Raw genomic sequence first — 24,169 nt, forward strand, 5'->3', positions numbered from 1 at the left:
TCTTCATGTGTGTCATCTGCCTTTTTGGCCTGACATTTATGAGACACAGTAGTGGAAATTCCAGAGCAAGCACCTCAAGAAGCTTATGAAAGAGTTGCCATGAAAGCTTCTCAGAAGCCATTACCCTCCATGGGTAGTGAGGCACCCAAACCCACAGGCTCCATCACCCTTTCATTCTTTGCCTTGTGATATCCCATGCAAGTCATGTGTTCTGTAGGGGAGGGCAGCCAAGGGCAGCTGCAATACCATCTTGCTTCAGGTTAGTTCTTGAAAAATTTTTTCCAAGCCAAAAAGCTCATGCAATGCTTTCGAGATACTATGATGGAAATAACAAGCTACAGTAAATCATCTGTGCATTGAATTCCCCCGTTCATTTAAAGGAAAGTGTCTTGCCCCAGCAGGAAATACTCCGACCTCTTGCACAAATAGCAGCATTTTCAGCATATACCTTTTGCATGACACAACAGGAAATCCGCTAACACAATAGTGCCAGATCTTCCGTAGCCATTTCAAGTCACAAAAATCCAGCCTGGCTGCCAGGAGGGGTTCTCCAACCGTGGCGTGAAAAAAATCATTGTCTTTTGTAAAAACAGTAAAAAATTACTTTTTTTTTTTTTTTAAGGAAAGGTGTTGAAGGTCCATGCAGCCGAGGAGCTGGGCGTGTCGGGGGGCCCGTGGGTGCCCTGCCCGGACCCGTGTGAGCGGCCGCCCCGCGGAGTTCCCGCGCCCCGCAGCACCTGAAGGCGCAGCCCCGGCGCCGGCCCCGCGCGGCGCGCGCCCGGCGCGCTCCCGCCAGCCCGCCCACCTCCACATGCACACACCCGCGGCGGGAGGAGGAAGGGTATCTTTCTCGTCGATTTCGTTTCGCCAGTTTCATTTACCCCCTTTCTCGCCCCTTTCTCTCCTTCTTCTTCTTCTTCTTCTTCTTTTTTTTTTTTTTTTTTTTCAATTAAATCTTATTTTATTTTTATCACTGTAATTATTTGTCGGGGTTCTCCAGTCGGATCCCGGCGGTAAAGGTGGATCGCTTCTCGGAGGGTCCCCCGCGGCTCCTGGGGAAGGTAGGCAGCAGCGGCTAATGCACTGGGAGGGATGGGGCCGCGGATCCCCGCGCACCCTTTGTCTCCGCGCCACGGCCGCGCAGCGCGGGCCAGAGCCCGGAGCCCGCCGCCGCCCGCGCTTTGTCCCCGCCGTGTGCGCAACCCTCCCCCCATCCCCTGCGAAACGTGTCTGCTCGCCCCTGGTGCTGCCCAGTGCAAACCCTAAAAATGCGAGCAGCGAGCCGGGCGGGGCTCGGGGAGCCCGGCGGGGCGGAGGGGACGAGGGGACGGGCGGCCATGCGGCATCTCCCGCGGCTGGGGCGCGCTGCCGCGCCGGAGGCGGGAGGCGATGCTGCCCTCGCCGACTGCTGAGGCGGGCAGCAGTTTGTGGAAAAAAACCACAAACAAACAAAACCCGCAGAAATAAAACAAAAACCTGGCAGTCTGCGGCTACGGGCTTCCGCTGGCAGCGAAAAAAAATGTAGTAATAATAAATGAGTTTGCCCCTTGTGACGGCCGGGTCGCGGGTGCCGCAGCTCCCGCAGGGTGCGCGGCCGCGCTGTAGCCGTGCCCGGGGAACGTTCCTGCCTTTCCCTTAAACCCAGCACTGCCATGGGGTCAGTGCAAGTTTTACGGTATTCGGAAAATGCAGTCTGGGCCCATGGCGCGCACGCGTGTGCGTCGTGCCCGTAAATACTAGCAACAGCTGAGGTGGTCGCTTTTCGTGAGCCAAGGCGAGAACAAAAAGAGGCCCGGGTGAATGCCCGGGGGTGCACTGGCTCACGTGTGTGTACGTCCAGCTCGCTCTTGTGGCAGGGGGCTTGTTCCATTGTTCTGCAGAGTTCGTAATGCAACCTGTAGCATTAGGCATGTGTCTGTTTCCTTGTGAGGGAGGAGACGATGAGGTGTGTAAAACCGTGCTTTGTTTATGTGACATTGGAAGGACTGAAATAAACCCTGGATCTGGCAGCTGGTTTTATGGAAGGAGAAGCCATAGTTTCCTTGTGCTACCAGCTGGACTCACCTCGTGTCCGCAGGCTATTCAGAGTCCCAGAGTGCTGTGGGGCATATCTGCCAACCTTTAGTCCAAATTACAAATAGGAACCTGTGCTCTGCTTCCTTTGCCTTCGGGTTTGTTTGGCTTTTACTTGTGCATGAAAGGCAAAATAACATAGAACAGACATTGTTCTAGAAGTAAAATGTAAGAAAAAGATACATTTTAGTTGATAAAGTATATTGCAGGAATAAAAAACATAACAAAGCAAAAATCCCCTACATTTTGAAAATAACCTTCATAGATCAGAAGTAATAAAAACAGCTGCAGGGGGAGAAAGAAACAGCATGCTCCATCTAAATTTTACTTCATTTGCTACCAAAACACCAACTTCATTTAAAAAGCCTCTAAAAGGACATTCCATCTGTTGCTGAAGGATATAGGTATCAATAACTGCCCTTTCCAGGCTAGGAGCCCGTGCCGAAATGGCGCTGAAATCCGCTTTGCAAAACCTGCATGAAATCTCCGAACTGCCATATTGCTGGTGAGCAGAGGCCTTCTGCTGAGGCTCGGTGGAAATTCACTGACTAAAATGGGATCTGCTTCACTGTCGTGCTGAATGACTCCTATTTGACTTTGCCTTTTCGGAAGGTCGGGTTTTTTTCTTTTTAAGAGGCACCACAGAGAGAGCACTTCACTGAAGCACACTGCAGCATCCTCTGTCTCGTCACTTGAGACTATTTATGCTGTAGTTGGACCAACTGGGCTCTCCAGGCTGGGTGAGGATGGGAGACGGTTGTTGGCAGTGAGCACCAAGCTGCACATACCCGTGTGAAGAGATTTTCCCCCGAGTTTGAGGCTTTCTGCAGACTGCTGTAAAATGTGGAGGATCAATTGTCCTTCGTGCCCAAATCCTGCTTTTTACAAGGGTTTTAAAGGGTGGAAGGGGAGGCAGTGCTCTCTCGGCCTTCCTGCTTGGAGGCTGCTCATCCTGGGTCTCTGTCCTACATTTTGTCTGTGTTTGCTGTTTTGGGAGCTTGTTCTTAGCAGTGTAAGAGTGGTGACCGAGCAGAAATGGGAGTCTCTCCTGTGCTCTTCTCTCTCTTTTTAGCATCTTGCTCATTTCTGTTGGAATCTGCGCAGCAACTAACACGATAATAACCATCACTTACAAGTTTGTATTGTGAAGACAAGTGGATGTTATGGAAATATTTAAATATTTATAAGCCTGAATTCAGTTTCCTTTCTGATGGATACTTAACTGCTGTGACCTTAATCCAATCCAAGAAGTTTGAGCAGCTGCTCTTGGGAAAAATGGCAGCTTTTACATGTTTTGCAGTTAGTGCTTAAAATATTTGCCCATGCTTATCAGGTAAATATTGCTTCAGGTCTCTTACAGTCAAGAAAACTGAGGCAGAGAAATTACTTGTAAACCGGGGCAGAGGAAAAGTAAGTTACACATACACTTATACAAAGGATTCTTCCTTCTGTAGTACAAAAGTTTATTTAAATGGGAATTCCAAAGCTGCTGTTTAACCCTTAGAAATACATCTGGATAGTGTGTTTTGTTGCAGTGACCCATAAAGCCCCACTCATACAGCATTTCCACTTTCTGTGGAAGACAAGAGTGCATTTATTTGTGGCGGTGCATTGTGGGATCTCTTCTGAAAACCAAGACTGTCAAGAGAATTTCACAAAGAAATATAATTAGGAAAAAATGTGACTATATTCCTCTGCCAAATACCTTTCCTAATTTGACTGGGAAGGGCTCAAAACAAAAATGTACTTAAGACCATTTTCCTTTATGGCTCATCTTTAAGTGTTTTGCCTAAAGTAATGAATCACTTGGTGAATCAGACTGGGATTTTATGGTTTCTTATTTGCCTGCCTTTGATCAGCTGAGTAGCCTGTCGAAACTTAATTTGGGACTGTCTTCCCTTTCTTCATGGCAGCATGGAAGGGCAGTGTGGAGAGTGATGGGGCAGAGCAGGAACGTTTTCCTGTTGCAGCACAAGGTCGTGCACTACCAAGAGAAAGGCTGACTATCCACATTTGTTCTCATCACTTCTGTTTTATGGCACCCTTTTCTGAGCTTCCTTCCCAAGACTTCTGACACTTGTTTTCCCACCACCTATCTTATCTTTTAACTGTTTCCATCCTGCATGCTGTGGGGTTGTGAGAGAGAGGAGCCAGGGGATGAGAGGTGGTGGCTTGCAGACACCAAGCAAATGGCTGCAGCAGCACCAAGGCCTTCTGGCCACCACGCTGCCCTCATCCTGGCACTGCCCTGATGGGCAGGACAGTGCAAGCACCCTGTTGGTTCTCTGTGGCACCTGGACCCAGCTGGGACACCACTGGGGCTGGGGTGAACCCAGTTCCTTCCACTGTTCCTGTGGCTGCAGCCTGCTGCAGAGGGGCAGAGCTGAGGAGCTGGAGGCAATGACATTTCAAGCACTGCAGATGTTTGCTCAGTGGATGTGAGTCAGTCTAATTCCCAAGCTCTTTGTTATCTCAGTGGCTCTTCTGTAATCTCTCCATTTTGTCCTTTCTGTAGATGAGAAGTAAGTCTGGAGCTTTATGTCCCTCATGTCAGGTGTCACCAATGCAGAAAAAAAGCTGATAGTTGCTTCCCTGCCTCTCAGTGTGATACCGTTACGTATAAAGCCTATTCTTGCTTTCTGTCATTTAAGTGAATAGTTCGTACGCAGAGTTTCAGTCTCTGTGTTTCATTATTTATATCCATGGTGTCTTACTGGTCATATTGCTCTTCTTTGAAAAAACTTGCAAAAGTATGACCAAAGAAAGACGTCTCACATCTCAGGCTTTGCAGGAATAAAAACAGCTTGTGTGAAACTCAAGTGCAGGGTTCTGATGACTTGTAACCAACCAAGTTTTTCTTGGCAAAACTCTCTTTGAGAAGAAAGTTGAGTCACATTTTGTCTTTTGAGCAAATTATCTTGATTTCCATAGTTAAAAGTGCTTAGTGTGTCTTGGATATTTACCAGCCCCAAGACTGTTTGACTGCAGGAAGTGTGCAGTGAATGAAGTGCCCAATGAAAAAAAAGGGCATATTGCAAAAACCATACCCAGAGATGGACTAGATGTGGTCCAGATTGACCACCTGCCCAAATGCCTCTCACATACTGGGTGAGCTTTTGAGCAGCCATGTACCTTAAGATTACACTTTTGGAACTGTGTCATTTACAGGATATGAAAAAAACATGGCACATGAATTAAGCTGTTGTGATTACTACCACGAGTGATGATGTTCTTTTTAGAAACACAGCTTCTGGCGGAGTGTTTTATGAGATTTACCTCTTCCATGTATGGCCTAGAAAGGATTCATGCATGAACCAGAAGAAATAGATTGTCTGTATTATCATATTTTTTTCAAACATAAAGTTTTTGATCCCATTACTGCTCTTGTGGAATTTTAACAGTCCAGGAAAATGGAGTTACAGGGATTTTTTTTTTAATGTTTCACAAGTCAACAGAAAAAATTACTACAGTTCTTGGAATATGTTTTAATGGCTTGTGAAGGTCTCGGTGTCCTTGAAAATAATAAGCTCATTTTATCTTCTTGTGTCATCTCATAGTCCTCCTGAAGTTGTGACCAGTTGTAATCTTTCCCATATTCTGCAAGGAGCACACAGCAAATAAATTATCTGTAATGGCTTTTACAAGACATATCATGGGATATTTAAAGAGAAAGCCAAGCTGCTAGGCCAGAGCAATGCTTTTCTACTAAACAGAGGAGCTGGGTCAGCTACCAAACACAGATCCTTGAGGTTTGTTTTGAAGAGTCATTAGCTCTTTGCGGATTTTCTCTCTGGCTGACGCCTTTTACAAGAGGGAGTGCTTGCCCATCTGAGTAGAAATAATTTGAAGCAAGAGCAAAATTCTGATTTGTCCTTTATGATTTACTAAGTATGTGTCTGGAAGAAGAGGTTTGATCGTGGGTCTCTGGAGGTTTTCCTTTTGAGAAGTTTAAGGCTGAGTAGTAGGACAGAGTAGTAGCCACAGTGGCTTAGGTGATTGGAATTTCTGCAGTCACTATTAATGTGATTATTTACTGTCTTTCAACTTGAATTAGGAATAAAGCTCAGCCTAAGAACTCTTGCCAACATAGCATTGTTACTTGGATGTCTTTTAAGACATTTCTTGAATGAAAAGGCCGTAAAAGTACAAATATTACCCTGCTGCTTCCGTTAAAGCTCAGTATCAACATATGGTGAATTTTCATTAGTTGAAGCAATTTTGGGATTTTTTTCTCACAGCACTAGTGTCTTGTACACCTGAGGTGACAACTTGCTCAGCTGTTCCAGCGTTGAATCTTCTTTTGGGAGCAAAGCTATTGCAATTGCAGGGAACAGCTCAGTGTGACTGCAGACCCCTCCCATGGGCAAGGAGGCTGGCCTCCAGCAGCCCCAGGCTCAGCTATAGAGGCCCAGTGACAGGTCTGGAGTGGACGCTAGATTGGTAAGGAATTAAGCTAGTTGACATGATCCCACACCTTTTGGGATTTTAGATTTTATTTAGGCTCTGTGATTTGTCACATGGGTGAATTCAGAGTAGGTGATTTGGGGATCAAATTCATGTGACCACCTATACTCCATTGACTGTGGAGAGTGCCCAGAGTAATTAGCAGTAACAAAGGGTTTTCTCTGTATATCTCTAAGATAAAGTTATTGCAAAAATTTTGTGATTTGCATAGTGTTTTATTCCAGGTATCACACTTGTATCACCCTTTGTCTCTAAATCTTCAAGCGCTTCACAAACTGAGTGTTAGTGTCACTATTATCATCTTAATTTTATAGGTAGACATGCAGAGGACATGTTGGTTTTACTTTGCCAGAGATCTGTGATGAGTTCAGGCCATGACAATGAAAACTTCAGTTCCCAGCCCCACCACTCTCTCCTCACCCACATCATGTTTTGATGCTGAGATCAGGTTTTCTCATACTTGGCAGTGCTATGCATTATTTCATTCAAGATTTTTTTTGTTTGTTTGTTTTTGTTATGGTGGTTTTTTTAGTAAATCACTTACCCTAGCAAGAACCTGACACACATTTAGAGATGTGCCCACTGTCACGATGCTTCAGGAGCAACTTCGTCTGTCTGAAACATGAAATCTGCTGAAATGATTGCTGGTGCTTCAGCTTGCTCTAAGATTTTGCCCTGTCCTATAGAATCATGGAAGGGTTTGTGTTGGAAAAAAGCTTCAAGATCACCTCGTTCCAACCCCTCTCCCATGGGCATGGACACGTTCCACTACACCAGGTTGTGCAAAGCCCTATCCAACCTGACCTTGAACAGCTCCAGAGATGGGGCATCCACAACTTCTCTGGGCAACCTGTTCCAGTGCCTCACCACCCTCACAGTGAAGAATTTCTTCCTAATATCTAACTTAAACCTGTCCTCTTTCAGTTTAAAGCCATTCCCCCTTGTCCTATCACTACATGCCCTTGTGAAGAGTCTTCATTCAATTAGTTTTCTGTAGAGGCAGGCTTTTGATTGAAACAGACAAAGCTTGTCATTTTTGTGCTGCAAAGATTCCTTGGGAATGAAGCAGGGAGCTGTGTTCCTGCCAGCCTGGTGCTGTAGTGTTTCAGGGACAGAGGGGCAGAGGGTGAAGCTGGAGCCACACGTCAGTGAGCTGTGCAGCTGCTCTCCAGTGCGCTGCTTACCTCACATTGCTGCTAATTTCAGCACCTGCTTTTGAAACACTTAATGGGGAATTTATTAAGCACAGGCAATGTCAAGGCAGTTCTGAAAATCCTCCTGGGCATCATGATGCGTAACGGTGCCCAAAGGAAAAGCTTCTCTGCTTGAATCTCAGCTGAACCTTTACACAGGCTTTAAAATGCCACGGGACCCAGATCCCGATACAGAGGTTGCTAGGTCTCTTCAGAAATTGTTTGTTTTAGGAACTCATGGTAACAGGAAACTTCAGAATTCAGTGGGCTTGGTCCTTGCCACCTCAGCAGTTACTCCTGTGGCTTTATCCTTTTATAAAAAGATTGTGCTTCTCTTCCAAAATAGGTAGACTATTATATCCCTGCAGCCTCTGGGAAGACTGTTCCAGAATGCTAAAGCCACCCTCTGCTTGCCAGTCTGCATTTATTTATCAGCAGCCTAAATCAATTTTTTTTTTTAAATATTTTATTGTGCCAACATTTTAATACCTGAGCAGTTTTCTCCTGGTATCTGTAGTGGAAATCTCTTTTGCAGAGGAGTTGAAAAGTACGCAGCTCACACACCCCAAACTCTACCCCTGCACCAGGCAGTGTTTGCCACTATAATCACATGCTTAGCTGCTCCTTCAGTTGAAGAGAAGGGATCCTGCTGTTAGCCTCTAGGGTAGCCTTTAAACTTGGTACCTGAACTTTGGACAGGATGGGCTCTTAAGAAATTGAAAATGGCGTTTCTGAGAAAGAATTTACAGGGAAAACACTGCTTCATTTGCAAAGCTATCTTCTGTGGTGGGGATGTGGTATAAAACAGAAGTACTGGCTTCTGTAAACTTAATTTGAAACAGGCAGATGTCATAACTGAACAAGTGAACTACATACTCCTGTCTCGCCTGGCAAGAGCCTGGGGATGCTCGTGCCTCTTGGGTTGCATGCAGTTTGATGGCTTTGAGGCAGCCCTGAGAGTTTTAAAATATCCCCGAATTAATCTGGTGTCTGAGGGTTCACCACGTACCCCAGGCTGAATAGCTGTTTGGCAATACTGCAGGAAATTCATTCACAAAATGGGAATTGAGAGAGTTGTGGTGCAGGAGCTTGTTTGTGAGTAACACGCTGTTGCCTCACTACCACGCTGGAGTTGTAGCTCAGCCGAGGGTGATTGGACTCCAGAAAATATTGGTCTTTCAGTTGCTTTGCATTGCTAATGAGGAAGTATGTCACTGTAGCAGGCTTGTCTGATCTGCCTTTGGTGTTCCTCTCTGTGCTTTTATGGAACACATCTATCGGAAGAGAGATCACCTGGTCTCTAGATAATAACTGCTTGACACAAGGTATACATTGCTCTTTCTTTCTGAGATACATGAGCTTAGGGATTTTGGTTTTTTCTGTTTCTCTCCTTGTTCATAACAAGTTTAACCATCCAAAAATTTGAACAAAGCATCCACTGGACCTGTGCTTTCCCAAAAATCCTTAACAGGCTGGAATACATGTATTAGTAGAACAGAGTACTGGGATAACTCTATCCCTCTTTGTATCCCACTTAGCAACAGCATGGGCATGTATTTTATATTTTTAAGTAAGAATGAAGAACTTACAGAAGACAAACACCAGATATTGAATTGGGACAGACTTGGACAAGCAAATAGTTTTTATTCCTTAATTTGAGGTTAATCTTTTTTTCCTGAAACAAACAGGCTGGGTTTGCTCACAAGTTTAAAAAAAATAACTGTCTTCAGCAATAGATTGCAGGACAGGGTAAATGTGTAAGGTTAGTGAGGTTGACCTCATTAAGACATACAAGGTTACTACTGTTCTGCAATGTATTTAGATAATAACCTGAGGTCCATCTAACAGTACAAAACTGCTTGGTATGGATGTCCCTCCCGTGCAGGTTTCACTGGTTTCTCCTGGTGATATTGCCTGCTGGTATACATCTTGGATTTTTTCTTTTTGTTTTGCTTAGGTTGCTGACACTGTGGCTGCAGTTTACTCACGAGATACCAACCAAACACTAGTATTTGAAGATCCACTTGGATAGGCACAGCTCCTCACCCAGCATGCCTTTCAAAGCTGGATTAGAACTGACCGAATTGCAGAATATGACTGTCCCTGAAGATGATAACATCAGCAATGATTCAAATGATTTCACAGAGGTGGAAAATGGCCAGATAAATAGGTGAGTATTTTTCCACTGACGTTGCCTCTGCTAAGAAACACACTGTTTAAAAACAGCATTCTAATTTTCAGTATATATATCTTGAATTATTCATTACCAAGTCATGCTCCATTTGAAGATGTAATTTGAATTTCATACGTAACATCTGTTAGGCATAGGCTGCAATAGCAGATAAAGCAAACAGAGTAGCAATTTATTCATCATTTTGAATGTTTCAAATTAGTCTAATAAAATTCATAAACATATAATGCACCAAAAAGCCAAAATTTTTAGCTGTCTGCTTCCACACTGCAAAGAAGTAATAACAATATGATGGCATAATTTTGGGGAAGGCTCTTAGTTGACTTTTCATCTCTGGTATGACAATTTTAGCTTGTCTGGCCACCTCCATGTATCCAAGCTTCTGGAGAGTTACAGCTGGTGTGGCTGGCAGTAGTTGTAGTTCCAGTCTGTGTTTGCAATTTGACAAGATAAACTGGGCAGCAGTTTGCTCCCTTGAGGCAGAAGGTGGCAAGAAGATGGTAAAACTGTGTCTTACACCTAACTCGGATCAAGGGTAAAAAAATGCATCAATATTGGTGAAAGTTATTAGTTGCAATTATTATCAATACAATTATTAGCTGTTGGCTTTTTCTATAAGCTTACAGTGATTTCTGAAGAGCTGCCTTTTCTCCAGAGAGCAGTTCTCCAGCCCTTCCTGCCAGCCTCCAACAGGTGCTGAGCCATCCAGTTTACAGCAAAGACCTGCTGACAGACCCTGTTTGTATTTTGTGAGCTGTAAAATAGGAAGCTCTGTTTTGATCAAACTTCCTGTTCAAATATTGCAAACCAAGGTGGAGCACAGGGCCAGTCAGTGCCTGCATAGGGATCCAGCCCTGCTGGGAAGCCTGTGCCAGCACATTGTTGTGATCCCTTCTGTGGGGCTGCCACCACCTGTTTTATGATCTTTAAAATCTTCTTCTCTTGCCTTTTCTTCCTGTTGGCAGTGTCCTCTCCAGCTACGTGAGAATCTCACTTTCTAGCGTTAAAACGAAATTCAGAGCTGTTTTTTCCCGGGCGAGGTTAGAGTCAGTTGTGAGACTCGCAACTGCATGGGCGGACAAGGATCTTGGTGACACGTGTGGGAATAAGCACCCAGCATTGTCCCCACCATTCAAGCAGCAAAAGCAGCCAGCCGTACCGTGGGACAGGGCAGGGGCCCGGGGGGTGGCGGGGGTGGGGGCAGCAGAGTGCCAGCCCCGGGGAGGGGAAGTCCTGGGGTGGGTGGTGCTGTGACCGCAGCGCAGCTGCGCTGATGAAGATTAGAGCTGGTCAGGAATTTTCTGATGCAACTGCTTTGATGGAAAGTGCCAAAATGAAACACAAACCACTTCTGTTAAAAAAAAAAGCAAGAGAAAGACAAAAAACCCTCCAAGTTTGCCAAAACAAAACAGTTCCAGTATGAACCTGCTTGCTTTCCTGCTGGTTCATGTTGTAAGGAGAGGAGCTTAGGGGCTGACAGTGGTAAATTCACTCCCTGGAGGCTGTTGAAGATTTATATCCTTGAGACAAGGAGTGGCTATACCGGGCTGGCTGTGCCTCCCCAGCACTTTGGCTGATGCCATCAGTAACTGTTACGGGAAAAACCCTGCTGGCACTTCATTGTCAGTGAATGTTTATGGAGGGTGGGGAAGGAGCACGCTGTATGTGCCTGGTCCTCTGTGGTCACCATGTGCTCTGTGGGGTTAGGGCATAGGAAGTGTGGCAAGATCTAGGCTGGATCCAGACTGCCTGCAAAAGGAAGAAGAAAAGTGGAGTGACGAAAGAGGGTCAGAAACTCAGAGGCAGAATTTCTGATTACTGTTCTGGCTCTTGGGGCAGGTTAACATATTTCACCATTTTCTATTCCTTTCTGGAGAACTTGCTTCCTTTGCAGAATAAGGATTTATCATTTGGCTATAGGATATAGCCTATTATGGTTCCCTTATTCCTCTGCCCAGGCACTCATGGGACAGCTACTTTCATCCCATGCATGACTATTTTGCCCTGTATATCCCAGTTTGTTCATGTCCCCCTCCATGTCCAAACCAAGAGTTTCAAAGCAGTTTGCACTGACCAGAGCTTCCAGTGCAGCAGCAGGCTGGCACCAGTGCAGCCCTGCCAGCATGCCCTGGGGCTGAGGCTGTCACTGAGCCACCCACAGCTGCTGCCCTGTGCAAGCACCTCCATGCCATCCTGTGTGACGAGCAAGCAGGCATATCCTGCTCTGCGCCCGTGCATCCTGAAAGGATGTGGTTAGTCCCTTCCTATAGCTATTTTGGCAGACACCTTTTTTTCCATGCAGTAAGAGGTTAACAGGCGTGGGGAGCAGCACATTTTGTGCTGCCTGGCACGTGATGTGAGGCCTTGTAAAATGCCCAAGTCCATCAAAATCAGTGGGACTGTTTCTATTGATTTCACTTGAGCTTTAGATTAGATCTGTAGTTTTCAACCAACTTAGTTCTTTTATTGTTTCAACCTGTTTAATTTTGCACTGTGTATTTAATTTAATTATTTTTTTCTCTCAGGACGTAGTTTTTCAAGCTCAATGTAGAGCAACTTTTTAAGGGTGTTTTGGAGATGGTATGCCAGGCACAAGCTGATTCCAAAGCTGACTGTAAACTCCAAATATTTCTTGATCTTGGAAAAGAATCCTGTATGTTCCTTTGGCTTTCCAGCCTTCTCTGGGCCTAAATATATGTAGGGAAGGGATGTTGATTTGAAGAGGCTGTACTAAGAGGGCTTTTTCTTTGTATGCAGATGTTGAATGGGAATGTCTTCTGAAAATGTCAGTTCAGAGATTTGCATGAAAGCCAGACATGGATTTTGTGACTTTTAACTATGTCTCCTGGCTATAAACCTTGCCATCTCTGCACATAATTGTAAATCAGTATTTAGATAACCTACTCCTTGGCTATAACTATGACAATGCTCTCAAGAAACTGATGTCTGAATGCCTGTCTTGGTTTACAGCTGCTAGTAGGTTATCAGCACCCCTTGTTCAGTTAACAAGGTTGTTAGTAGGTATGCTAAGATCTGGTCCAAGTTTCATAGTGTAAGTCAGATCAAGCTTTCCTCTGCATTTCTTGTTCATACCTGCCCTGGAAATCTTTGCCACTTCTCAAGTTAGCATGCAGTTTAAGAAGCTGCCTAAGGATAAAGTTCTGTCATCTTGGCAAAACTAGCTTTCCCTAACAAATGTTTAAGGCATTATAAAATACCATTTTAATTTAATTATGTTTAAACGTATCTGAGATGGCTAAATGGTTTTTGGCTAACTCTGCTTAGGCAAAGTGGTTAGCTTGGGGGTATCACCTTAATCAAACATTTCTCATTGAAGTCCTTAAATAAATTAAATTTGGAAACCATAGTTAAACATCATCCTTTTAAACTGCTTTATCAATGAGGCTAAGTTTCTACTTTGCACTAAATCAAACCAGGAAAATAATTAGATTAAAATATTCTTTCCAGGCCAGCTGTGAGTCTTCATGCATCACAAGGATGAGCTCATTGTATCTTGGCCAGCATATTTCATTAATGTATCAGAAAAGTTTTGTATAGTCTGTTCATACTCAGCTATGATACAGGAAACACAACAGGAAAGCAGAAATACGTAAGAACAGGTTATGTCTTTCAGTGATGGGTAAAGCATCATTTGAAATGAAGACAACAAACAGTGCAAATGGATTTCATGCTTGTCAGGGGGTCTCAAGGCTTTGATGGCACAGACAGTCCTACAGTGCATTGCCACAGCACCTCTCACAGTTGGCCTCTGATCCTTGGGAGGGCTGGGAGAGGCGGTGTAAACAGGCGTTTCACTTAACTTGTGTCATATTCGTAAAGGTCAAAAATACAGCGTTCTGTGACAATGAATGGCTTGTTTTCTAAGCACGTCTATTAAGCAGAGCAGATGCATGGCACAGTTTAACTAGAAATTCCGGTACTCCAGCATATGTTTCCTTTCATATGCTCCAAGGGAGAAAAACCACCCTGAAATAAAAAAAAAAGTTTATAAAAAGCAATAACTTGATAAAATTTGTTTCTGCTGAATTCATTGGATTACCTTCCACTGTACTTTTTTTTTTCTTTTCATTTTATTTCATTTAAGATCAGTAATATTTTTCATTTGGGGAAAACTTGTCTGGCATATGGTATGGCCACACCAAGGGTTGTACCAAGGCAGACCTCGGCTCTGGACTTGCAGGTTAAGTTGCCTGCAACAGCAAATGCAGCAGAGGCAGAGCCCACATCCCCCTGGGCTGCATCGCTGCTGGGCTGTCTGGGCAAGCCGTCCTGGGGCTGGAAAGTCCCCCGTAAGAAAGCTGGGCTCAGTGCTATGTCCCTCATGGTTTGGGGTCCCAGTACCCTCATTCCCATGTCTGACTCTGCCCTCCTGTACACATCACATAGAAAAATGGAGAAAAGTGCACTGTGACGTGGGGTGGATGAGGAGCCTAGCTGGGCAACAAGCCAACTCCATTTTTACTTTAGAACTAACTCAGAAGAAAGTACTTTGGATCAATTTATCAAATCACACTAGTTCTCTCAAAGTCACATCCAGAAGGAAATAACATGTTTGCTGGCTGTGGAAGATACCAGCTTTGCAGAAGCTGTTTATTCTGTCAGAAGTATTCTAATGGAAAGTCCCGTGGTCACTTTTATATTCAAGCAATGTTACTCAAGTGTTGTCTTTATCCTGTATTAGTTTGTTAACAATAATTTTCATGGAAGTTTAATACCAGAAGACAATAATAATAGTGTGCACAAATTTGTTATTTTTGTAATTATTAAGGGGGAACTGGCTGCAGGGGGATGAGCAGAACTGGGGGGAGCAGACTAGTGACTTCTATCATAACGCTTGACAAAATCTAAAATGACACATGATCTCCATAAATGACAGAAGAAGGCAAAGTCTGCAGATGTTCCCAGCAGCAGCTACAAATCCAAAAGAGACAAAACTTTTCTCTGTGCTCCTGCCTGTACAAATTGCCTGCAGGGTGTTTCGAGAGAGAGCTGGAATGTCTTTTTCAAGCCGTTCACACTCTGCTGCCTGTGTTCAAGAGATGGGCTTTAAACAGACATGAAAGAGAAAAAGCACATGCTCTGAATCAGGTTGAGATTTTATTGCACGAGGATGAAATACCTACAAGGTGAGCTGTGGAAAGCTAATTTCAGATCAGTCTATCTTAGAAGTGGTTGCTTCTCACTTAATAAAATGGTGGGGGAGGTTCAACCATCAATTCCAGCTGTGTTAGAGCTGGTAAATCTCACATAATATCTATATTTTTCAGCAAATTAGTTGCTGAAGTTAGTATTTAAGAAATACAGGAGAAGCCTATAGTTCTTTTTTATTGATTTAAAAGAAGTCAAAACAGACCAATGGGCAGGAGGCAAAATTGCAAAAACCCGGCTAAAACACTACTTACATTTTGCCATCTATGCCTGGATTTAAGGCATAAACACAAAATGTTAAAGACACAAGGCCCAGTGTGTCAGCTGTGGAAGCCAAGTCAGCAGCATTTTAGCTGCATGATTTTGGCATAGCCTTAGAAGCTGTGCTAGCATACATATCACCAGTAATTAGGCCACAACTGGGGCAGTAGGGAAGTTTGCTCAAGCTCTGTCTTTACAAGTTCATGGGTTTATTACCAGTCTGAATACTGCTGGATGTAGTGAGATGATGCGAAGTTTTGAGTCACAGTTTGAACTATACATCCCTGGCCAGTAGATGTTTCCCACTGTGGGAAGGGACCAGCAGCACCGCTGTTTGTGTTCAGTGTTGTTTGTCTGCTTCAATTTAAGGAGAGCCAGCTTAATGTAGCTACAGCTAAAATGGGCTCTGACACTTGGTGACAGCCCCTGGTTAGGTATGTGATGTGTACCATGGCTGAGGCATTAGCCAGTGCAGACTAAGAACCATCTCTGGATTAGCAAAGATGCCAGGGACTTAATTGTGCATAACCCTTCAAAAGATGAAAAGCTGAAAGAATGCTTTATACAAACTAACATGTTTGCTGAAGAGAAGGTCTGTGAGAAAGTAACAGCACGTCCAAATCAGAAGCATCATAAGTCTCAAGGATGCCAACACTGCCACAGAGGGACAGTAAGTTCCTAAATGTGGATACATCAAGGACACAGAACAAGCAAAGGGTAAAGAGAAAGAAAAGCTGTTTATTCTATGTTTCCCTGCACAGAAGTGTTTAATTTTGCAGTATGATGAATTCAGCATTGAGTTTTGAAAGACACACACATGAAAATCCAGTAGCCCAGAGCAGTGTACCAACAGAGCAAGTTGCCTGCTTCAGGACTGTCCAGCCAGCGATGGCATGTGTCACATCTTCCTCTTTTTAACTCCAGCCATACCAAACCTATGTGGCAGTGTTATGGGGTGTCTTTATGATGCTTGTATCCCCATTTGTTTAGCCCAGAAATAACTGCTGCATCTTTAAGGCTGGTTCTGAGAGAGAACGGATGAGAGAAGAAGTGTTCAGTTTGTTGTCAGAAACTGCACTTGCTCACCTGCATCCTTCTCCTGGACTGTGTTGTCTGCAGATGGACAGACCGCAAGACAGAGCTCTCCTTTGCTTTTAGTTAGTTTTTAGCTTGTTGAGGCAGAGAAGTTCCCTGCACTGTGGTTTTTCTTTTTCTTGGACCTGTTTGAACTTGCTCTGGACTGAATGGCCAGGAGAGCACCGGCAGCTGCACCTGTGGCCCACCAGGCTGGGCCTGGGCCACGGCATTTCCAGCCAAAGAGGTATTGATAACAGACTGGGGGAGCTGAGCTACAGCCCACAAAAAGGACTTTCTGAGTTTGTCATCTCTTCAGATTGGCAAGAGGTTTTATTGTTTAATATTGTTCATTTTCTGTGCTGGCGAATGTTTTGCCTGTTAAATAAACAGTTTTTTCCACTTTACTCCAAGGAAATATTTTCCTGAACCAGTTGGGAGAGGGCCCACTTGAATTTGCTTTCTAGAGGCACCCCTTTGGAGATTTTCTCCCAAATTTGCCTTACACCAGGACAAGCAGCTTAAGGTTTCAGTAGCAATGTAGGGTTTTGCAGTGCCACCTGACAGTGAGGGGACAGTTGAGATCTTTGGCAGAATGATGATGGCAGTAATTCATAGTTACAATTAAAGGTTTATTTTTTAGCAGGGTATTATGATTAATGTAGCACAGAATTTATGATTAGAATGGCACAGGATATAAACAAGCAGAATCAATGCAGTGCAATCTATAAGTAGCATTATACAGAATTTAGGGTGCAATTTGACTTACAGTTTCTAGTCAACTGGATGCTCAGCAGATAGGATCAGATCTTAATCTGTGGTTCCTTGTATCAGTACACAATCATAATCTCGACTCAAAAATCATGTAAAAGAATATGAGCCTCTCCCATAGTCCTTGGAGGATGCAGAGGACAGGGGTTTGTCTCTGGCCAGCGGCAGCTGCAGTCCCAAGTTCCCCACTTAGGACTTGTAACTGCTTGATTTTATCCTCAGTGCCCAGGATGCTGTTATGCTTTCCTTTTCTGTGGACGGTCATCACCACTGCCTGCTGGGCCATGTGCCTGGGACCTTCTAGCCTGGCAAGGCAGGAAGTAATTGAGCTGGTGCCCAGGAGTCTTGAGGTTGATAGGGAGGGGAAGAAGAAGTCTGTTTGGTTTCTTGTTGTACTTGCTTCACAGGACTTTGTGTTCATATTTTCTTAAGCGCTTGCTGGAAATAAATCCTCTGACTTCTTTCAGCAAGTTTATTTCGGATCGAGAAAGCAGAAGAAGTCTCACAAACAGCCACCTGGAGAAGAAGAAATGTGATGAATATGTAAGTCTCTCTCACTGCTCTGCTCCCTGTCAAAAGGAGCTGCATGTTGTGTATATGAAAGGCCTTTAGACATTGTCTTCAGTAGTGCTGGGCACACACAACTATAACTGAATTCAATTTCCAGTAGGAACTGCCTGGGATCAGCACTTAAATAAAACCCCAAAACAAAAACCCCAAGCTTATTGCTTGGGTTAAGGCAAGGGAATCCCTCTGGCTTCTGTTGGGCAGGAAGTTGTAGTGGTTCCTTATGGCTTTACCATATATGAATTACACATCCAGGATGTTTCTCAGGTGTAGTGGAAGATGGGGTTTAAAACTGAAAGTGCAATATGGGCTGTGTGTTGCCTGTACCATTTAGGTCAGTTTACAAAACCTATTGGGCAGTGAGCAGCGTAGCTGTGACAGAGTTCAGTGATGCTTTCTCCTCTTTCAAACAATTTTTATTAAATCCTTTTCATAGCAGTAGTTACTTACATCTGATACATCACAAGACATGGGGTTTGAAGCAGGGGTGCATTTCCCTGCTCTGTTCCAAGCTGTTGCTGACACATCTGTCTTTATTTCTCCAGATCCCAGGGACTACTTCACTGGGAATGTCCGTCTTCAACCTTAGCAATGCAATTATGGGCAGTGGGATTTTGGGTCTTGCTTTTGCCTTGGCCAACACAGGAATTCTCCTTTTTCTGTAAGTATTCATGTGGTGAGTAGCTGATCTCCATGGAATTTCACTGTGTTTAAAGAATGCATGCACTGCCAGCAAGTGGAAGGATTTATAGTCCATGTGTAATCAAGTACAGCATTCAAACCTGAAAATATTAGTTACAAGTTTCAGACATCTTTTTTTCAGTCACATGCTTTTGTGGGAAAAAACACTACTTGGAGTGCTACAGAAAATTAAGTCCATGTTATTTACTACAGACCTAGACAGGGATTTTTCCTGTGCTCTGCAAGCTATGTAGACATCAAAAATATTCTGTAGTAATAGCTGTAGTGAGTTAGCACCTAGTTCTTACTTCTGTCACAGGATTTCCAGAGCTTTCTTCAAAGCATGATGCAATAAACGCTTTTTTTAAACCAAGAATATTTATTTCCTTTATATGTTACATATAATATTTTCATCTCACTCCCACAGTTTCTTTAATGAGAGTCCTTGAAAGCCAACATAAATATAGCCAAGATTTTAGTATAGAAAAGAACTGAGGTAGATTACTTAACTCCAGAAAAAAAAAAAGTGGCTTGTTATAAAGGAGAATTTCATAGTTAAAAATGAAACAGCACCATTGAATGACTAAGACAGTGTTATTCTGGATCTCAGTATGAGGCGTTTCATTTTGAAAAGTGATTGTTAAGAAATCAGTTGGGAATTGTGTGCAGATTTCAATGATAAATGTTCATTGAGGGAGGAAATACAATAATTTACATTATTTGAGAACAATTCAACATAGCTATTGAGTTTACAGATTGCTCTAAAGAGATGTCATTTCTTGAATGTCAAATCTAAAAATATAGAACTTTTGTCATTTCTTAGGATTTTGGGAAATACATAATTTGAGCCTGGTATAAAGCAGAATAGATGGCCAAAGTGGTACATATAGCCATCTGCTCTGGAGTTTTGTGCCAGGATAGCTAGATCCATGCTGCTAGCTTAGAGTTTGCTGTGGCTGAGTAAAATCTAGGAGTAATCAAAGGAGTTAATCCATTTACTTTAAGAGTGTAGAAGGTCTCATTATTGTGCTGTCACTAAGCTAGGCTGGACAGTAATTTACATCTTTCATTAGCAAAGTGACAGAGTTTATTTTATTTTTGCTGCTTTTTTACCTAGTGCTTTAACCTGTGTGCAATATTCCACCCATGTTCCGTCTCTGAGTGTACAAACTGGTGGTTGCAATAACTGTGGTTCATGCCTTAGGCCTCTGTTTTTAGGTAGTCCTGAAAAGGCATCACTGTAAGGAGAGAAAAAGAAGTTGCATCTTTTCAGTCCTGTCACCTGATACAGGCTGATTAACAGGCTCTCAGCAGAGGAGCAGCCTCAATTTGTCCTTACTGCTTTAGTTTTTTATAATCCCATCCTCTTCTCATTCTTTCAGCAATTTTCATGAGAGTTACACCCTTTGTTCTAAAGGATGTAAAAATGCAGTTTCTTTTAAGTGACATAGATTAGACAGGTGTCCTGAACACCAGAGAAACTTCTAGCAAGGTGTATTGGTGACTCGAGTAGTGAGTGTGTAGATCTGTACCAGCACATTGTACAAAAAGCTGCCAAACATGAATGTGGAGGTCTCATTCAGTAAATGACAGCATTGTTGTCTATAGAATTAACTGTGTATATTTAAAAGTGGATAATAGTTTTTGTTAGCTTTATGATGCCTTTAGATCTGTTGGCCTTGAGATAGAGCAGCCACCTGAGATCAAAGGAAGGACCTATCTGAGCAGGCTAGTAGAGCTTCCCTCTTTGAAGCCTGGAGATGCAGGATCCTGACATGGTGTCTGTAGTTAGGCTTGAAAGTTGAACTGCTTTAAATGTTCTGCTCTCATGCCATAATCTCAGCATTAAACCTAGTCCATTAGTGATAGATTTTTTCTTACATGATAATTCAGTCAATTTTTCCCGTAAGTGTATACTTCTGCTGTCATTGTCACAGGTATGTAATTTCTGCTTTGCAGGTGATTAAGAGTCCTAACAATACTTACACTGTTTTTTGCACATGAGAAAGATCTTAAATTCACTGCTTTTGAGTAGGACAGTTCTGGAAAGGTTCTATGTTGCTTTATCTAGTATTGGCATGCACCATCACTGAAAATTCTACAGATTCGGAAAAATGAAGGGAGCATTTTCAGCACTAACAAAGCAGACCCAGCCTGATTTCCACTCTCACAACTTTTGGGCTCCTGCAGTGTGAAGTGTGTACTGCCATGAACATCTGGATCAATTCAGATCCGATATCCTAAGCAGAAGGTGTGCAAAATAAACACATGGCAGTGACACATCTTATTTGCTTAACAGTGCCATAACAAAGCGTTATACTTCCTAGGCAAAATTACTGAGGGTGGGAACTCAGAGGAGCTTCATCCCAGTGTTATTGATAACTACTGCCCAGACCAAAAGAGAGCATCATTTCCAGTATGCAAAAGGAGACAAAACTTTGTTGTAGAAAGATAACAGAAAAAGTCTGGAAAGCTAGAGATGACCTGGACTACCTTGGGATGGCAGGAGCAGTTGTTTGTTGTGGTTTCATCCTGGAGAGCCAGGACCAAAGTGATGGATCATGTTGCGGAGAAATATGGGCTGGCCAAGCACAAGGTGTTTTCAACCTGCATTTAACCCAGCACTGCATGCGATCTGAAACACCTTGCTGAGGCAGAGGAGCTTGTTAGATTTGGAATAGTATGAGACTACAGCTGAAGTCTAACTTTGCAGCCACTTCTGCTGGGTGTGTCTGGAAGGGGCCAGGAAGATGCAGTGTAACTCCTGCAGTGTTTTAGGGCAGGCTGGCAGACCTGCAGGGAGGCTGTACGAGACAAAACCCTCTGCTCTTCCATCCTCTGCACCTTTTGAGGGTTCAGAACTGCTCAGTGAAATAATTCTTGTGACTGCATAATCCTCACAGGTCTTCTAGCTCCAAAGCCTGGGACTTCACAGAGGGGAGGGACGGCACAGGTTTCAGTTCACCTGGTAAATGTGGCATCTGGGAGAAGACAGCAGAAGGCATCACAGAAGCACTTTGTTCTTCCCAACACTGTATCAGTTCCCTAGCCTAAACTGTTTATTCTTTTGGGGGAAGGTAACTTTTGTATCTGCTGTTGGCTTCCGTAGCCACCAGCGCTTCTTTGAAAGCAGACAAAATAAAAAGTAGAGGAGTGCTTTTGAGACTGCAGTGCAAGCTCTCCTGCTTCTGTTTTGAATTTGTGCAGAGCGAGTGGCATGGACAGTTTCATTACTTTCCAAGGGGTGGTTCTGGCATGAATATTCCTGTCCATACCACAGTCCTAGGACAAACAAGTTTTTCATACAGTGCTAATGAAAATGCCAAGTGTCTGTAGGAACCCTGTGGGAGCTAAGGACAACAGATCAGATAAATACCTGGCTGCTTGGGAGTGTTATTTTTACCACTGCAAAGGCTCCATGAGCTCAGTGCCTGAAAAACAGAAGCTTTTAATATTAAGACAGGCTGGATGCTGGCATGCAGAGCTGTAGCCATTTGGGGCTGGGAGTGAGTCAGCCCCTGCAGCTGAGCACTGGGGCTGAGCGCCGTGCCTGTAGGCAGACAGGGGCGGAACGGCTCGGCAGGGAACACGGGCAGGAGCAGGGCTTAGCAAATCCATAAAAAATGGACCAGAGTGACCTCAGCTAGTACAATCTTCCTTTCCTTCTCCACCTTCTCAAGGAGAAACACCCTTGGGGCTGTACAAAGAGTGTGTTGTTATTGTCAACCATCATTCTTTGCTGGCGAAAGGACAGTTCCTCCTATCACCTCTTTATGTTTCTCCCTGTTCCTCTGGCCCCGAGAAACTAGTTGGTCATTATTTGGCACGAAAGTATTTCCAGTCTAAACTAATAAAAAAGTGGGGGGAGGAGACATCTCATTCTGTTCTTTCTATGTATTCTATGTATTGAAAAAGATGCGTTGCTGCCTATCTATGGCAGCAGTTTGTTTTCTCTTGAGTTTTAGTCGTGTTTTTCTCAGTGTCCGGAGGGTAGTTGTCATAATAAAGGGAGGGATTGCCAATGGATTGTCTGAATGCTCTTCACACACATCATGAAAACATCATCAGGTCTTTGTGTGTCAGAGTGTTGGAGGGGAAGGCACACATGGTGCTTGGATTAAAGACATTGAGCAATGAGAAAATGTGCTTTTATGCACTTGGCCCCCGGCTCTGACTAATTATCATTTGTGCCAGCAAGTTCCCTACACAAACAGTTTGGTCATTACTTCCTGCAATTCTTCTGTGTGAAGTTAAATTATGGATCATGTCAGACCAGGACTGACATCAGTGAGGCAACACGAATCTCTACCTGGACAAAGTACAAGCCTTTGGTTGCAGCCTTTATTCCCAAGGGAAGCCAGTCTAGCCTTAACTGCCCCCATCTTCCTCCTCCTCGGGCACTGTGAGGTACATAAAAAGCCATTTGGGCACTCCTTTGGTAGCATGTGAAACATGTCCTGGGAAAAGATGCTTCCATTTGGTATGGAAGTCCTTAAATGAAGGACTTTGCTTTAAATTTTCACTCTGCTTCCAGAAAATGAAAAAAATGTCTTAGAATGAATTTTGAGTGACATAACTGGCTTGTCTGTGCTCTGATAAATCTTCATTCCTATCTGATAAAACATCTTTATTCTTGCTTTTTTCAGTATGAGGAGATGTAACTCTGCTGGTCAGCTGTCCTATTTGGTTGTATCCCTCTACATGCAGAGTATTCTACCTCCGTGGTGGAACTGCAAGCAGGATGTGAATCACATGTATTTCAGGGCTTATTGCATTGTTAGGAGAATAAAAAATTATCTCAGAGTCAATAGGAACGTGACCTGACATGAAATACTGCAATGTCAGACCTCATCTCATATGGTAAACTTTATTTTCCATTCTTTTTTAGGCTGCTTTTGGTTTCGGTCACGCTGCTGTCTATTTATTCAATACATCTCCTGTTGGTGTGTTCAAAGGAAACAGGTAATTTAAGATGCTACACCATTCAGTAGAATGTAAGAATCAAGAGGTGACAAGTGTTCAAATGAGGCCAGGTGCTTTGTGTAAGATGGGGAGTTTCTATCCCTTTGCTGACGAAATAGGAAGGCCTGATACACTTTGAGTCAGAAGCCTAGAATTAACAAGAATTTGAAGAATTTATGGAATGGCAATGGAGAACAACATCACTGTAAAGAGAAATGCTTGTGACAAAGAATGAATTCTGCTGCCCAGAAATGTTATCTTCAGTGAGCTAGAAGGAACAGCCCATATAGTTTCTTTGCATTGCAAATCAAATTGCAAATGAAATGTATTACATCTTTGCCTTTGGTCATACTTACCTGGAAATACAGTTTGTCCTTAGTGGTTAGTGTGAAACTCCTGATAATCTTTGCGGTGGAGTTTTCTTAGAATAAAATAAAAGGGAACAGTTCCTTCACAGAGAGAAGTGTAACTGTAACACAGATACACTATCTCAACACAGAAATTAGAAGTTGTATTATGTCAAAATGACACTGTGTTGTGAAGTCCAAGAGCCTCTTTCCTTGTTGACAATGTCTAAGTCATATTTAAAAAATAATCTGTGCATAAGAATACTGTAATATTTAAATATGCAATTTGGACACACTTGATTACTGTTATAGTACGTATGATGTCAGCAACTGCCTATTTCAACTAGGTACAGCTTCCTCAATGTGGATACATTTGTGTCCCATTACTCCCAAAATCCAAGTCCTGTTTTCTATGT

General features: G+C 43.4%; 1 protein-coding gene across 2 annotated transcripts in view; it reads left to right on the forward strand.

The window, feature by feature from the left end:
- Nucleotides 1-770: 770 nt before the first annotated feature.
- The window catches only part of SLC38A1 (solute carrier family 38 member 1), a 42,695-nt gene continuing 19,296 nt past the window's right edge, over nt 771-24,169 (forward strand). Inside the window, exons 1-6 of one of the 2 annotated variants that reach the window (XM_030959414.1) lie at nt 771-841; nt 1,001-1,061; nt 9,688-9,900; nt 17,664-17,739; nt 18,309-18,424; nt 23,333-23,406. In XM_030959414.1, coding sequence (XP_030815274.1) covers nt 9,782-9,900; nt 17,664-17,739; nt 18,309-18,424; nt 23,333-23,406 — 385 coding nt within the window. In that variant the 5' untranslated portion in view covers nt 771-841; nt 1,001-1,061; nt 9,688-9,781. Of the gene's footprint in view, nt 1,062-9,687; nt 9,901-17,663; nt 17,740-18,308; nt 18,425-23,332; nt 23,407-24,169 lie in introns of both variants that reach the window. The other variant, XR_004061173.1, reaches the window with a different exon arrangement.

The sequence above is a fragment of the Camarhynchus parvulus genome, chromosome 1A (genome assembly GCF_901933205.1).
Source record: "Camarhynchus parvulus chromosome 1A, STF_HiC, whole genome shotgun sequence".
NCBI lineage: Eukaryota > Metazoa > Chordata > Aves > Passeriformes > Thraupidae > Camarhynchus > Camarhynchus parvulus.